The 15,708-nt window shown below is 43.0% G+C and overlaps 1 protein-coding gene across 1 annotated transcript in view; it reads right to left on the bottom strand.

The window, feature by feature from the left end:
• LOC307049551 (cytosolic carboxypeptidase 4-like) overlaps nt 1-15,708 on the bottom strand; it is a gene marked incomplete at both ends in the record, with an annotated part of 54,009 nt that overhangs the window by 23,214 nt on the left and 15,087 nt on the right. Inside the window, 7 exons of the mRNA XM_079699110.1 lie at nt 106-254; nt 2,264-2,350; nt 2,582-2,665; nt 4,415-4,995; nt 6,044-6,160; nt 11,731-11,798; nt 12,785-12,950. Coding sequence (XP_079555236.1) covers nt 106-254; nt 2,264-2,350; nt 2,582-2,665; nt 4,415-4,995; nt 6,044-6,160; nt 11,731-11,798; nt 12,785-12,950 — 1,252 coding nt within the window. The remainder of the gene's footprint in view (nt 1-105; nt 255-2,263; nt 2,351-2,581; nt 2,666-4,414; nt 4,996-6,043; nt 6,161-11,730; nt 11,799-12,784; nt 12,951-15,708) is intronic.

Below are 15,708 nucleotides of genomic sequence, written 5' to 3'. Positions count from 1 at the left end.
AACCCTCTGCAACCCAAGCAGGGCTTCTGATAATAATTCAAGCACTCAAAAGTGACATCATTTTTGGTGTTATTGAGAAAGTCTCTATTTCCCAAGAGCTCATACCATAATTGAACTGGCTGTTGGCCTTCTCACAGTTGATAATGTTGACGCGATAAGGGACCGCATCCCTCATACCGCTCACCTTGAAGTAGAACCACTGCTGGTGCTGCGTGCTATTCACATCAGCATTGATCAGTAAGTCGTACTCCAACCTGCAAAGTCAGAAGCAAGATCAGAGGGTTAAAAGCCTTTAAGAGAACTTCCAACACTGAGAAATCTATACATCTCAGGTTCTGGATGATGGATGTAAGATCCAGGATCTTGGTTGGCTGGTAAGTTATAGTTATCATCCTTATCTCACAATGTTGGACAGAGGCTTTGGAAATTTAAGGAGGGGGGAGCAGTGTCCTGGTATTAGAAGAGTCAGTTATACAACGATAGCCTATCTTTTTATTAAATGGTAATGAAGTTTCTGTCCAGCTGGAAAAATGCAAGTGTGTTATATCCCAGAGAAAATGTGGTCACATCTGGTTGGATATGCCATTACTATTTGATGTTAGACATGACTTCTGAGCATCAGTCTCCGCAAATGAAAAATAGAAATAGTGTCTAGGGACTTCCCTGGTGGCACAGTGGTTAAAAATCCGCCTGCCAATGAAGGGGACATGGGTTCGAGCCCTGGTCGGGGAAGATCCCACATGCCACAGAACAACAAAGACCATGTGCCACAACTACTGAGCCTGTGCTCTACAGCCTGCGAGCCACAACTACTGTGCCTGCGTGCCACAACTACTGAAGCCCGTGCGCCTAGAGCCCATGCTCCACAACAAAGAGAAGCCACCGCAATGAGAAGCCCGCACACTGAAATGAAGTGTAGTCCCCCACTGGCCACAACTAGAGAAAGCCCGCACGCAGCAACAAAGATCCAACACAGCCGTAAATAAATTAATTAATTAATTTTAAAAAAAAGAAATGGTGCCTAAACTTGCAGTACTGTTTGTAAAGATTGAGTAGTATAATATATGTAAATCCCCAGCAAGGCAACAAACATGAATTAGACTAGCAATGAAAGATCTGTCTGTTTGTTTTTTCCCTTTTTAACTGATTTAGTTTACATGAAGTAAAGTACACAGATCTTAAATGTACAGCTCAACGAGTTTAAGCAAATTCATCCGGATACACCTGTGTGACAACTCCCTGGATCAATATGTAGAACAGTTCCAGCACCCCAGAAAGTCCTTATGTGTCCCCACCCAATCACTATGTCTCCACAAAATTACTTTTTCAAGCTTGAGCAACAGAATTAGCAATAAAGCTTTGACTTAAACATTATCATCAGGATATTTCATTTTCAAAAATATTCTTATCCCATCCCCTTGGCATGCTCTTTGAGTTGCTCTTCTAGAAAGGGCAATGGTTTTGCCCTGATTCGTTCATACTCTCCTACTCTGGCCCTCTGATTAAATGGCAGTGTATAGTGAGATTTGTGGAAGGGGAGAGCTTTGTTGAAGCCGTAGCAGAGCAGATGGTGTCCCACCCCTCCCACCGTCACTATAAGCAACACACTCTAACCACTGAACTCACCATACAATGAATGAAGCTATAGTTGGCACCATAGGGACACCCATGAGAACAATTCCAGGAAGTCTATGACCCTCCAATTGTCTGCTATGCCCACAATGCTCTCGCTAAAAAGTGATCATAAAAAATCCTTGCCTGTAAGTAGGTTTGTTTTCTGTCATTTGACTCTGTCACCCAGACCACAACTGACGAGTTTAGGATTCTACACTCTGGCCAAAGGCAGATATAAAGAGAAAGACCTGAGTAAGGCCAGGACCTTAGGCACATCCTGGACTGCTCATTTTCCCACTAGGAGATTCCTAATCAGGTCTTCCCTCCTGGATCCTTGGAACATGATAAATGAAGAGAATAAATAATAAAAGCGGGAGCTGTAGGAAGAAGAAGCTGAGATAGCAAACATGAAAGAGAAGGAGGCTGAGGAGGAATCTTAACATGCCTGCCTTTCCCTTCTCCATACCAAACAGCTCCACTTGTATTTGTTATATGTTGGGCTTCCTTGAAATATTTCACGTACCAAAAAAAATGACTTACCACTCACCACGTCCCAAAAAGGGAAAACTTCAAAAATGTCTCCTTGGCGGGGGATACAAAACAGGGCTGAGCCATACTGAGTATGGCCCCTGCAGCTTTCCTTACTTACTCACGCACTTGGATGGCTTTGCGAAGATTTCCAGACTCAAACTTGGAGAAGAACCGTAAGCAGTCAGAAGTGGTGTCTTGCAAAGGCCTGTAATGAAATAGAGAACCTTTGAACATAGTACTTATTGCTTTTCTTGGGCACAGTTTAACATTTCTTAGAGATAAGCTTTCTCTTACAGATCTTTAACCCGAATTTTCACTGTGCTGATTTTAGGAGAAGGAATGGATTATTAACTTAAAATATTCTTATGCTCGTGCCATTAAAAGGATATTCTATACTCCCACCCCCCTCATTCCACTGAGGTTCAAGACCACCTACCAAGGCTCATCTAGACTGAAGACAACTTTATTTATAATATCGCTGGGCTGGATGAGCCTCCGGACATCCTCAAATATTTTGATCCTGGAAAGGAAAATTGAAAACATTTTAAGGGTTGGCCCTCACTCCTTACCCCATTCATCCTATGGTCATGTGGGAAGGGCCTTGGGACTCATCAGAGAATTATGAAAGAAAAATGTAATCATGATCCAACCTTGAGCTGAATGAGTACAAAAAGCACCACCCCTCCTTCCTTTTCTTCTTTATCAAAAAATAAAACTACACTGAGCAGTAGGAATGTAGGAAGCAGTGATGCCAGATTTTCGTTTTAGGAGGATTCTCTACTCAAAGGAATTTTGTCAAGAGCATTTGGGCTGAGGGACTTTGAAGCCTCTGGTTGTGTGAATAAGAGGGCCCTCTGCACTAAGACACTTTTGAAGGAGACATTAGGAATGCTGATGGTCTGGGAGGCTCCAATAAGCCTTTGAATTCTTGTGTCATTTATAGTCCTTGGTTCTGTTTGCTCCAGAAGACTACGGTCAATCTTCTCTCTGAGAAACACCAATATCTGGGAGACTTAAGTAAGAGGGAGGAAGGATACCTAAGGGATATTTCAGATTCCCTCCTTGAATTTCTGATCCAGGTCTCTGGGGCGGGGAGGGTAGGAGAAGGGGGAGGGAAGGTCAAAATGAGGCCTAGACTCAGGGGAAAGATGTCCTGTCCAGTGGGGAGCTGTTGCTGGGCCAGCCCCTGTGGTGTGTCTCTCAGGAACTTGAGCATGGAGATAAGGTCAGAGGGGTGAGGTCAGAGATGTCAGCCAGGAGACCAAGTGGAAGCAGTTCTTGGGATCCACCATCAATTTGCTGATGAACTTGCTAACAGTTAAGAAAACTTACTGCTATGCACACTTTGCTCCATAGACTTAGTGTATGCATACTTAGTATATTTTCTGGGAAAATAGTTTTCTCCTTGAGTTCAGTAATTTTCTTTTTAATCTCGCTATGCCTATCCAAAGGCAAAGCTCCGTTTCATGAATCCTGGGAATAATCCATCACACAACATTTCTTCCCTGCAGGATGCATTGTTTTTTTCCTTACAATCCTCAGTGATGCAGCAAAACTATTCCCCAAGCCAAGTCAGGTTCTATAAGGTTGGGACTGTGGGATGGAGGTCCACCACCTCCTCTCATTAACAAGAGATCAGATTCCAATTTGCAGTAAATGAGAAAAGTGATCCCAAATAATCCATACTTGTTTCTTCCTGAGAACCTTCCCTTAAGGAATGATCCCAGTATTTGGAGAAACTGGATAATCTTTCCCTTTTGTAGGATTTGCAATGGATACGGGGTAAGGGGTTGCATTAGAATCGTCTAAGAAATTCTTTTTGTGGAAACACATGTCTACCACCACCCTACCCTTGGCTCTGAAATGTCCTAGTAGGGAGGCAAGCTTGTATATTTGGCGAAAATTTCCTTAAGGTTTTTTTTTTTTTTTTTTGGTCGGGGGGGTACGCGGGCCTCTCACTGTTGTGGCCTCTCCCGTTGCGGAGCACAGGCTCCGGACGTGCAGGCCCAGCGGCCATGGCTCACGGGCCCAGCCACTCCGCAGCATGTGGGATCTTCCCGGACCGGGGCATGAACTCGTGTCCCCTGCATCGGCAGGCAGACTCTCAACCACTGCGCCACCAGGGAAGCCCTCCTTAAGGCTTTTAACATGCTGCTGACTAATGCTCACTTTCCTGAAGATAACAGAATTATCTGTACAAACCATTCCACCTACAAAAATACTAAAGAAGAAAAAATATATATAGCTCCCAAGTTAGTAGCACCATCACCTTTGGACTCCACATTTACGTTCCAACACGGACTGGGCAGAGAGAGGTGGACAATGCCCCCAGTAATCAGGAAATGCCATCATTGTGAAGTCAGACACAGATCTGGTTCTTCTAGCTTTGGCCATACAAAGATAGGGGTCATGGAAGGCGATATGCGTCCGATGTGTCTGCAGGAGCTTATCTATTAATTCAGTAGTTTCTCTAGGTCTAGTGGAATTGGAAAAGGAGGCACTTATCCTTGGGCAGGAAATCGCATCTATGTCCCAAGCATCCTCTTTGAAGGACGCCTGAACGTCTGAGATTTCACTTCCGGAAGAACCTATCCCAATACCACTGGACTGTGCATTTCGGTGTGGGTTCATTCCAGGTCCTTTTTTGGAGGTTAGATGTATGTTGGACCTCCCCATCTTCACTCTGCTCAGAAGGGAGGTCTGGACAGGGACTTCTCTTTCTTGTCCCCAGGAGATTTGGTCCTTATTCAAGCAAAGCCCTTTTGGGGAGGCAGCAGTCAGAATGTGGTGGTGACTGGCATACCGAGTCTCGTCAAAGTTCAAACCATCTCCAGGTTTGGACTCCAGTTCCTTCAGGTTAAAAGTGGAAAAGAATACGTCAGTGTTTCTTTCCAAGTAGAGAATACAATCTGATCCCTGTCCTCACTCTCTGGGCACAGAGCTAAGCATAAATCCTGTGCACTGGAAAACTTTTTCCAAAGTCAGTCAAGGAAAGACTAAGCTTCAAGAGTCAAAGAAATGGCAGAATCCTAGAAACGCACACTTGGAAGGGGCATTTGGTGGGTCTAGTATGAGTCTATGCAGTACATGAAAGCCTCCTACAACACCCCCAAACATTTACAGCCTGGTTGAATGACTCATTTACAGAAACTTCCCTGTATCCCAAGGTGGTTCCTTTTATTTGAGGATCATTCTGATTGTTTAAGAAAAATTCTTGTTTACTCTGAATTAAAATTTCCTTCCCTGAAACTTTTACCCACCAATGCCTTTCTGCTTTCTAGAGTGAAATACAATATGTCAGCTCCCTTCTATAAGTGACTTAGCGTGTACCCTTAGATATGGCCAAATTCATGGTTTATTAAGAATCATAAGAAAATAATGGAGGTCCAAAAGCAGGTCTAAATTTTGGTGGGAGCAACAGCAGAAGAAGCAGCAGCAACCAACCACTGGATTAACATGACCAGGTATAAGGTGCTTGATTTGTTTCTGCTAACAACGAAACCCTAGAATCAGGCTGGTCACCTTCAGAAAGCCATCTCATACAACCATCCCACTCTCACAAGAGAATGATTAAGTCACCATGAATTTTCACTTGCTTTCCCAGGACATGAGAGTAAGGCACCTTGCCCACCAGACAACAGGCAGCAATGTGAACCTTCATCCTACTTCCTTCCAAGGTGATGGGTGTCAGATTGTATTGATAGGACCCTTGCATGCATCCTATCTCTGCCACCTTCTCATATTTTTGTTTAGCCTTTTACTTCCCTCTCAGAAAGATCCCAGAAGCAGAATGCTAAAGATGAGCAATGCTTTCCATCTGGAGGCCAGTTTGGATGCCCAGGGTCTGCAAAGAACCCATTAGCATCACCGAGGAGTAGAACCACGGCATACATTCTACCTCAAAACTGCAGGAGAGCTCAAGACACATCGCCTCATATTGCATCAGTTCCTCTGCAGGTCGATCAAGACCAGGTTTGGAGCTCAGCTTGTTCACATCTGTTTCCAAGGCATCATCCTACAATGGCACATTCAAAAAATATGTTACAATCAGGAGAGCCATCCTGAGAAATATCGAGACAAGCTACAGATGGGACTTTTCAGAATCCTGGGACACGGTTTCCTTGCCTCCAAGTTATAGTGCTAGCCTAGTCAAGGATAATTTAATATGTAAGGTTGTATTTTTTAAATACTAAGAAAGATGATAATTTTTCTCAGTGTTCATGTTAGTATTTATCAGCCTTCATCATAAATAATTTATGTAAAATGAGATGAACTATGTAAACAATGAAGCACAATACCAAAGAATTGTTTTTATCTCATCACCACTGTCTTTGCCATAACTGTAACTGTTGTACCTATTCATCTATCTCCCTATTTAGGTCACTCTTTTCACAAACGTTTAATGAGCCCCTACTATGAGTGGGCACTCTCCTAGGTACTAAAGACTCATTGATAATTGAACAGACCAAGGTCCATGATTCCATAGAACTTGCCTTCTAGTGAGAAAAGGAAGACAGTAAGAAAGCAAACAAATGAGCAAGGTAACTTCGAACAGTGATAAATGTCATGGGAAGAATGAGAGGTGGTGAAGTGATGGTGAGTGAGGCTGGGGTACAAAGAAGCTAAGGAGGTCACTTTTTTTTTTTTTGCGGTACGCGGGCCTCTCACTGTTGTGGCCTCTCCAATTGCGGAGCACAGGCTCCGGACGTGCAGGCTCAGCGGCCATGGTTCACAGGCCCAGCCGCTCCACGGCATGTGGGATCTTCCTGGACCAGGGCACGAACCCGTGTCCCCTGCATCAGCAGGCGGACTCTCAACCACTAAGCCACCAGGGAAATCCGGAGGACACATTTTAACAATAACGGCTAAAAAGGCAAAGACTTGGGGGAAGAAATTACTAACAGAAAAAGAAAACAAAAGAGCAACTTAAATTTGCTTACAGAAAGAAGGTGGCTGAATGTATACACTCATATACACGAATTCATACATATAACTGAATCACTGTTGTATAGCAGAAATTAACACATTATAAATCAGTTATACTTCAATAAAATAAATTTAAAAAATTTTTTTAAAAATAGAAAGTGGCTGAAGCATAAAGAATAAGAGGAAGACTGTAGGAGTCAAGATTCCATACGCAGGTATGATGCTGAGCCTTCCAGGCTCTGGGGAGGAGGTCGTAACCTCCTACTATACCTGTATCCCTTTGTACATTTAAAAGTTTACCGAGTCACCATCAGCCTTTTCTTCATTGAGATGAATAATACCAGGCCTTTTATTTCTTCTTCTAGATCATCATTTCATAATAGATTAACAGTGATGGTGACTCTCCTCCAAACACTTCTGTATTTTTCAAAGGTTATAGAATGTTACAGAGAAAGGACATAGTTCAATCTCTTCATCTTTCTGTGCCTCTCCCAGATCAAGTTTCCCTAATAAAATGGGGGTGGGAATCCACCCTATATTTTAGGAATTTATTTTGTTAGTTAAGGGAAAACATGATAGTCCTGAAAGCCTGGCTTATTCTTCCTGAAATCAAATAAATGTGGAAAATAAATTTTATATTCCTGGGCTTCCCTGGTGGCGCAGTGGTTAAGAATCCGCCTGCCAGTGCAGGGGACATGGGTTCGAGCCCTGGTCCGGGAATATACCACATGCCCCGGAACAACTAAGTCTGTGCGCCACAACTACTGAGCCTGTGCTCTAGAGCCTGTGAGCCACAGCTACTGAAGCCCACGCACCTAGATCCCGTGCTCCTCAACAAGAGAAGCCACCACAATGAGAAGCTTGTGCACCACAACAAAGAGTAGCCCCTGCTCCCCGCAACTAGAGAAAGCCCGCACACGGCAATGAAGACCCAACGCAGCCAAAAAAATAAATAAATAAGAGGGTTAACATAAATTTTTAAAAAAATCATTTAAAAATGTTATATTCTTGATTCAGGGGATAAAGTGCAATATTCCATCCATCTTCTGCAATTTTTCTCCAAGCTTTAAATTAAAAGAAATATAGATCCCATGAGGTTGATATAAGGATATTTTCAGACACAGTGCATACCAGGCCCAAACTCCTTAGCCTGGTATTGGAGGTCCCAACACTTATCCTTTCCAGCTTCATCTGTCAGATCTTCCTTCCTTTCACCATCTCTGCTACAGCCTCAGACATGCCCCAAGGTGGCACCAATAGAAATGCAACCTGGCAGGCCTTGAGAATCATCTCCCCACCAGCAAGTAAGGTTGGTTTCTCTGGAATGAGGAGCGTCAGGTAACCCATGAGCTTCAGCCTATCTAGGTGCCCTACTCAGCCTTAGAGCAGGTGTTAGCAAACTATAGCCCACTGCTTGTTTTTGTAAATAAAGTTTTATCGGAGCACGGTCATGCCCATTCATTTATATACTGCCTGTGATGGCTTTCTTAGTATAACAGCAAAGTGGAGTACTTGTAACAGAGATCATCTCTGGTCCTCAAAGCTTGAATCTTGGCCTCTGAATCTCCAGGCACTCAAGCAGGTTGTCAACTACTTCTGTATTTTATAAATACCCTTATATTTATTTAGGAGGGGACCAGCTTCTCTGTCCTCGCAGCAACCCAGAGAAGCTTCATCATTTAGGATTTTGGTACCCATCTAACCCAGATAACTCCCTCCCTCCTCAGGTTCGACCCTTCCAATATTGACTTTCCCCAGCCTTAGATTTGAGTTCAACACCCTTTTGAAGGTGCCGATTCAAACTCTGGTAGAGACAATCCCCAAGTTTACTAGACTGAATTCTTTGAAGATAAAAACTACGTCTTATTTGCTTTTGTATCATATTAACATCCGTAAGAACTTAGCATGCTGCCTCACATATGGATCATATCCAAGAAAATACCTGAAAGAAATAAAAAATTTAAGAGGAGGAAAGGAGGGAAGAAAACAAGGAAGAGCTTGAATTCACCCTTTCTGTCCTCCTCTTCTTCAGAGTCTGTCCAAATCTAATGTTTGTGTTCCTTAAGAAAAAAAAAAACAAAACATGGCCAACCTCTAGTTTATATTCGTTGTAAGTTTCTCTTTCCTTATGATGACATTCACAGTTTTCAATCAAAGAACAGCACCCAACTATACACTCTCAAGACGCTTTACAGATATAAGTTCCTTTTAATCATTCTTTCTAAGAGGCTTCTCCCAATTGTTAACTAAGATTTTCAAAGGAAAAGGCCACAAGTTAAAGGCCTGCGTCCATTCTCTGACCAGAAATAAATACTCTTGGCTTCTTGCCCACATAACTTGCAGCAAATGCTGTTGGGTTCTCCAGGGGAAAACCCGGTTCCCTGTCTCCTGCTACACCCCAGAATCAAGCCCTTACTCTGATGTTCCTCTGTTTCTCTATAAGGCATGCTCGCACACTTACTTCTCACCTTCTCCTCAGCTCGAAGGCTCTTGATGAATTATTTCCAGGCCCTCACTTATTTGTCTTATGCTTCCTTCCCAGCTGGATTGATTGATTTGTTTAGATTCCACTCCACCCCAACCCACCATCATCTGCAGAGTGGGGGTAAGGAGACGGTCTGAAAGCTCTCCCCTGACCCCAGGCTGTGTGAAGTCGAGCACCAGCCTGCAGCTTGTCCCTCCACATCAGATACAAGAGGTGACTGATGCTACACATCAAACATTCAGTTATCAAAGAGCCAGCAAGAGGGGTGGGAAAGTGGCATTGGTGAATGACTGCAGCAGCCCAGTATTATTCAAATAATTCAGCACGTTCTCCATAGGCCTGCATCGGCAAGTCACAGCAAAGAGCCAATTTGCTACTGATGACTTCAGAAATGATTCTATTTATCACCAAAACCCTGAGCACACCAGAATAGCAACAGCAGCCTTAACCTAGAGACCTGGCTAAGAGGTAGTCCCTCTAGGTCTGCTACTACCATTAGCAAGGTGAGTGATTATTACGACAGAGAACGCAAAAAGTCTCTTTCTCCCTAGGCAGATGTGTAGATGGAATGGTATGTAAAAAGAAAGGAAGAGAGGGAGGGGGAGAGGAGGATGGATGGATGGATAGTAGATAGATAAATAGACAAGTAGATAGATAGATAGATAGATTTTTTAATCCAGATTTCATCTCCAGGAATGTCATAAAAGGTAGCATTTACTTCTCAGTCTTATTTTGCAGATGTCAAAACTAAGGAACTATAACTTGAAGGGACTTGTCCAAGTCGATGTCCACCAACAGAGATGGAGACAGAATTATAACTCGTAGATAAATTATCATTATTCTAGAGCAGTGGTTCTTAACCACAGGGTGATTTTTGCCCCGCAGGGATATTTGGCAAGTCCTAGAGACAGTTTTGATTCATGACTGGGGGGCAAAGGGGTGGATGTCACCAGCATCTTGTGGATTGAGGTCAGGAGTGCTGCTAAACATCGTATAATGCACAGGACAACCCCCCATGACAAAGAATTATCCAGCCAAAATGCCAAGGTTTAGAAACCTTTTTCTAGAAAGGCTGTCAGTAAACTATGCCCCACTGTCTGCTTTTGTGGAACACGGGCATGCTCTATTGTTTACACATTGTCTATGGTTGCTTTTGTGCTACACCAGCAAAGTTGAGTTGTTGTGACAGAAACTGTATGGTCCACAAAGTGTAGAGTAATGATTATCTGACCTTTCATAGAGAGTTGGCTGATCTCCATTCTATAGCATAGGTTATTATTGATAGAGACCAAAAGACACTACTTCCTTGCTGGCCAGGATATGTGCCATACAACCCAAAGGAGCACAGTTCACATACTCCAAGGTAAATGGAATTGTACAATGCAGTGGTCCTGTGTAGAGATTGGGTAGATAAGAAGAGTGACTTACAAAGACAGTGCAGATCTACTAGAAAAAGTTTCCTAGGAAGTCTTTCCATGGTCTCTTTGCCTGAATATCCTTCACAATCATTAAATACACCAACCCTAAATGTCTACCTCAGGCTTATCCTGATGGAATATTAGTGCCTTGATAATAGATAGCCTCTGATTTGACGATGGGATTGTACTGGGCCTACCAAGACAAAAATGACAACTTGGAAATCAGTAACAGTAGCCATCATTTAGTGAGCATCAGTATCTGCCAGGACTTAAAGTGGAAATGCAAAAGTCCATCCTTAAAATTTACCCTGGGCGGGACTTCCCTGGTGGCACAGTGTTTAAGAACCTGCCTGCCAATCCAGAGGACATGGTCCGGGAAGATCTCACATGCCATGGAGCAACTAAGCCCATGCACCACAACTACTGAGCCTGCACTCTAAAACCCATGAGCCACAACAACTGAGCCTGCATGCCACTATTACTGAAGCTCGTGTGCCTAGAGCCCGTGCTCTGCAACGAGAAGCCACTGCAATGAGAAGTCCATGCACCTCAATGAAGAGTAGCCCCCGCTCACTGCAATTAGAGAAAGCCCACGGGCAGCAACAAAGACCCAAAGTAACCAAAAATAAATAAATAAATAAACAAAAATTTCTGAAAAAAATTTTACCCTGGGCTTAGCTGAACATAGAAAGGGACATTTTCCTTTGTAGAATTATGAATGTAGAGATCATTAGAAGCAAGGGCTAGTGTAACTACTTCCTCTTTCACATCTTCAGAATCTGAGTCTTTGTCCTCTTCTTCATCTCCATCATCTTCAAAATCTTCTGAGTGGAAAAAAAAACAGAGGTGAAATGGATGAGGCTTCCCCTTTGCCTTGGATTGAGATTCTCGCCACCCAATGCTTAGTACTTCCCACAAGTAAGGGGCCATTATTAAGTGTACAGGATCCCAACACATGCTTACACTTATCATATGTGTAAATCATGTGCACATAGGTACGTGAGAGCACTATATCATGATGTCTAAACTGCTGTCCCACACTGAATGCAAAATGAGTGCAGAATAAAATGACACATGAATACCATTCTGGCTTCCTTCACCCAATATAGAAGTATTTATGCAACTACTATGTAGAAGTATTTATGCAACTAACATTGCCAGAGTTTAGTGATCACATAGATGTCAAAGCTGTTGTAATGTAGACAGCACTTTGATTGATTCCCTAATTTTAATACGAAGGAACTGATTTAAAACAAAAGTCCACAGAAAGCACCCAGTGTCATTGTGACAAGATGATGCCTGTGGAAAATCTGTTCCCTGGAAGGAGGACAAGGTTGAAAAGCACTAGTATCTTCTGACAACAAAACCTTCTCGGAGATTGGATAATCATACTTTCAAGTATTCTAAAATGACTTGCATGGGGTGGCAAAACAGCAAAAGTTTGATTTCAATTTCATCCTGAGGGCAAATTAATTCCAGAACCAGTCTGTATGGTGGAGGGACTCTATCATGGGATTGCAAATACATTTTTTAAAATCAGCTGAGATGACTCTACAGGCATTCCATAGCTACCAGGCAAAGTGCCAACAGTTAATAATTAAGGACAAAATTAATAAGCTTGGTATTATGAAAAACTAGCTTTCTCATACATGTCTCTAATTACTTATTAGATAATCACAGTTGATCTGTTAAAAAAATTCATTCTACTTTCATCCACATTCCTCTGAAATATTATCCAAATGCAAAAGTTCATCATAAAGCTCATAACTATGAGCAAAATAAGTACAGAAGAACTACCCACATACTTTACCTTCAGTAAGAACACATGGAGGTTCAGAGGTGGTGCTCCCAGGGACTGGGAAGGAATAAGCACTGCTGGCTGTGACCAAGGCAAGTGGACTCTTAGGGTAGCATTGCCTCAGGATCTGAAGCACAAGGGAGATGACAGGCACCACACTTTTGTCATCCAGGCAGTTCTGAACAAAGAGAAGATCATATCAGACACTGACATCTTGTGTGGAGTCCCTTTGCTATAATGTTATTTTAAGTAATGGATTACACGCAGCCTAAATGGACAGTAATAGCCTTAATGTAGAACATCTAATCTGAACATTCTAATGTAGAATTTTGTCTAACACAGGATCTGCTTTGGTCCAGTATGTAATCTGCATTTTTATTTCTCTTTTACAGCTAATATATTATTGGAATGAATTTAGTCTGAAAACAGACTCCAGAGACTTTCAAGGGATGCTGCACCTAAGGCAAAACATGGTCCAGAATAGCTGAGAGAAGAGGAGGTAATGGCATCTTCCTTCAACCATCCATGTGTCGTTGTGAATTATTACCTAAATTAGAGAATGAGTAGCTGAATTGATAGAAGTCTTACTTTTCTCTTTTAGCTATGATCTGAAGAGAAAAATATCAAGGAAAAAGATAAAATATGAAATCAGAAGAAAGACTAAGAGAATCCCAAGTACCTAAATCAAATAACATGCTTCTTCTCAAAGCCCACAGTGGTGATCTCTCTTGGTATCTACACAAAGCAAAGAAAAATTGGGTTTGCAGATATAACATTTTGATACTGATGGAACATGACAAGGCCCTTCTTTTCAGACACTGTGAAAACTGTAAGAACAAGTTTACTAAATTGAGAGACAGAGAGTTGGGAGTAGTCAGTATGTCTTTGGCAAAAATATGGCCATTTTCTGCAGTCTCTTAGTAAATGTTTTGTCTACTGACTTGTTACAGAAAGTTGACTAATGTAAGCCTCCAGTTTGGTATTCCTAAGGGGTTTCCACTAAGCTCTAAGGCCAATAAGTCATAGTAGGAGATATGGAGGATGCTTAGAACATGCCACAGGGCAGTGACTGTCTACAATTATGCCATGCATGGTACCTCCAGGCCCACATCATCGGCTGCTCCACAGGAAAGAACATGGAGGAAAAACATTTAATAAAATTTAAGCCATGGTTTCAAGCTACCCAAATGACTCCAAAGTAAAAAAAAAATGTAAGCCAACTTTCAAAACAGAAATTTCTTAATAAAATCAACAATGCTATTTCTGAGGAGGAGCTTCAAGATGGCGGAAGAGTAAGACACGGAGATCACCTTCCTCCCTACAAATACATCAGAAATACATCTACACGTGGAACAGCTCCTACAGAACACCTACTGAACGCTGGCAGAAGAACTCAGACCTCCCAAAAGGCAAGAAACTCCCCACGTACCTGGGTAGGGCAAAAGAAAAAAGAAAACAGAAGAATAGGGACGGGACCTGCACCAGTGGGAGGAAGCTGTGAAGGAGGTAAGGTTTCCACACACTAGGAAACCCCTTCGCGGGCAGAGACTGCGGGTGGCAGAGTGGGGAAGCTTTGGAGCCGCGGAGGAGAGCGCAGCAATAGCGGTGTGGAGGGCAAAGCGGAGAGATTCCCGCACAGAGGATCAGTGCCGACCAGCACTCACCAGCCTGAGAGGCTTGTCTGCTCCTTTGCTGGGGTGGGCGGGGGCTGGGAGCTGAAGCTCCGGCTTCGGAGGTCAGATCCCAGGGAGAGGACTGGGGTTCGCTGCATGAACAGCCTGAAGGGGGCTAGTGTGCCACAGCTAGCCAGGAGGGAATCAGGGAAAATGTCTGGAGCTGCCAAAGACGCAAGAGACTTTTTCTTGCCTCTTTGTTTCCTGGTGCGCAAGGAGAGGGGATTAAGAGCGCTGCTTAAAGGAGCTCCATAGACGGGCGCGAGCCACGGCTAACAGCACAGACACCAGAGACGGACTTGAGATGCTAAGGCTGCTGTTGCCGCCACCAAGAAGCCTGTGTGCGAGCACAGGTCACTCTCCACACCTCCCCTCCTGGGAGCCTGTGCAGCCCGCCACTGCCAGGGTCCCATGATCCAGGGACAACTTCCCCGAGAGAACGCACAGCGTGCCTCAGGCTGGTGCAACATGCCAGCCTCTGCCGCTGCAGGCTTGCCCCACACTCCGTACCCTTCCCTCCCACCCCGGCCGGAGTGAGCCAGAGCCCCCGAATCAGCTGCTCATTTAACCCTGTCCTGTCTGAGCGAAGAAAAGATGCCCTCAGGCGACCTACACACAGAGGCGGGGACAAATCCAAAGCTGAAGCCTGGGAGCTGTGCGAAAAAGAAGAGAAAGGGAAATCTCTTCCAGCAGCCTCAGCATCAGCAGATTAAATATCCACAATCAACTTGATGTACCCTGCATCTCTGGAATACCTGAAGAGACAACAAATCATCCCAACTGAGGCAGTAGACTTTGGGAGCAATGATATATATATATATATATATATATATATATATATATATATATATATATATATATTTTTTTTTTTTTTTTTACTTTTTCTATTTTCCTGAGTGTGTATGTGTATGCTTCTGTGTGTGAATTTGTCAGTATAGCTTTGCTTTTTACCATTTGTCCTAGGGTTCTGTCTGTCCATTTTTTGGTGTGTGTGTGTGTGTGTGTTTGTGTGTCTTGCTATACTTTTTAGTGCTTCTTATCATTGGTGGATTTGTTTTTTGGTTTGGTTGCTCTCTTCTTTCTGTTTTATTACTTTAAATTTTTTTTTCTTATTTTTAATATTTCTTATTTTTTATTTTAATAACTTTCTTTTACTTTATTTTATTTTATTCTTTCTTTCTTTCTTTCTTTCTCTTTTTCTCCCTTTTATTCTGAGCCGTGTGGATGACAGGGTCTTGGTGTTCTGGCCGGGCATCAGGCCTG

The sequence above is a fragment of the Hyperoodon ampullatus genome, assembly GCF_949752795.1.
Source record: "Hyperoodon ampullatus genome assembly, chromosome: 3".
In the NCBI taxonomy this organism is placed as follows: Eukaryota; Metazoa; Chordata; class Mammalia; order Artiodactyla; family Ziphiidae; genus Hyperoodon; species Hyperoodon ampullatus.
The sequence above is the reverse complement of the archived record's forward strand: the minus strand, read 5'-3'. Positions and strand labels throughout refer to the sequence as shown.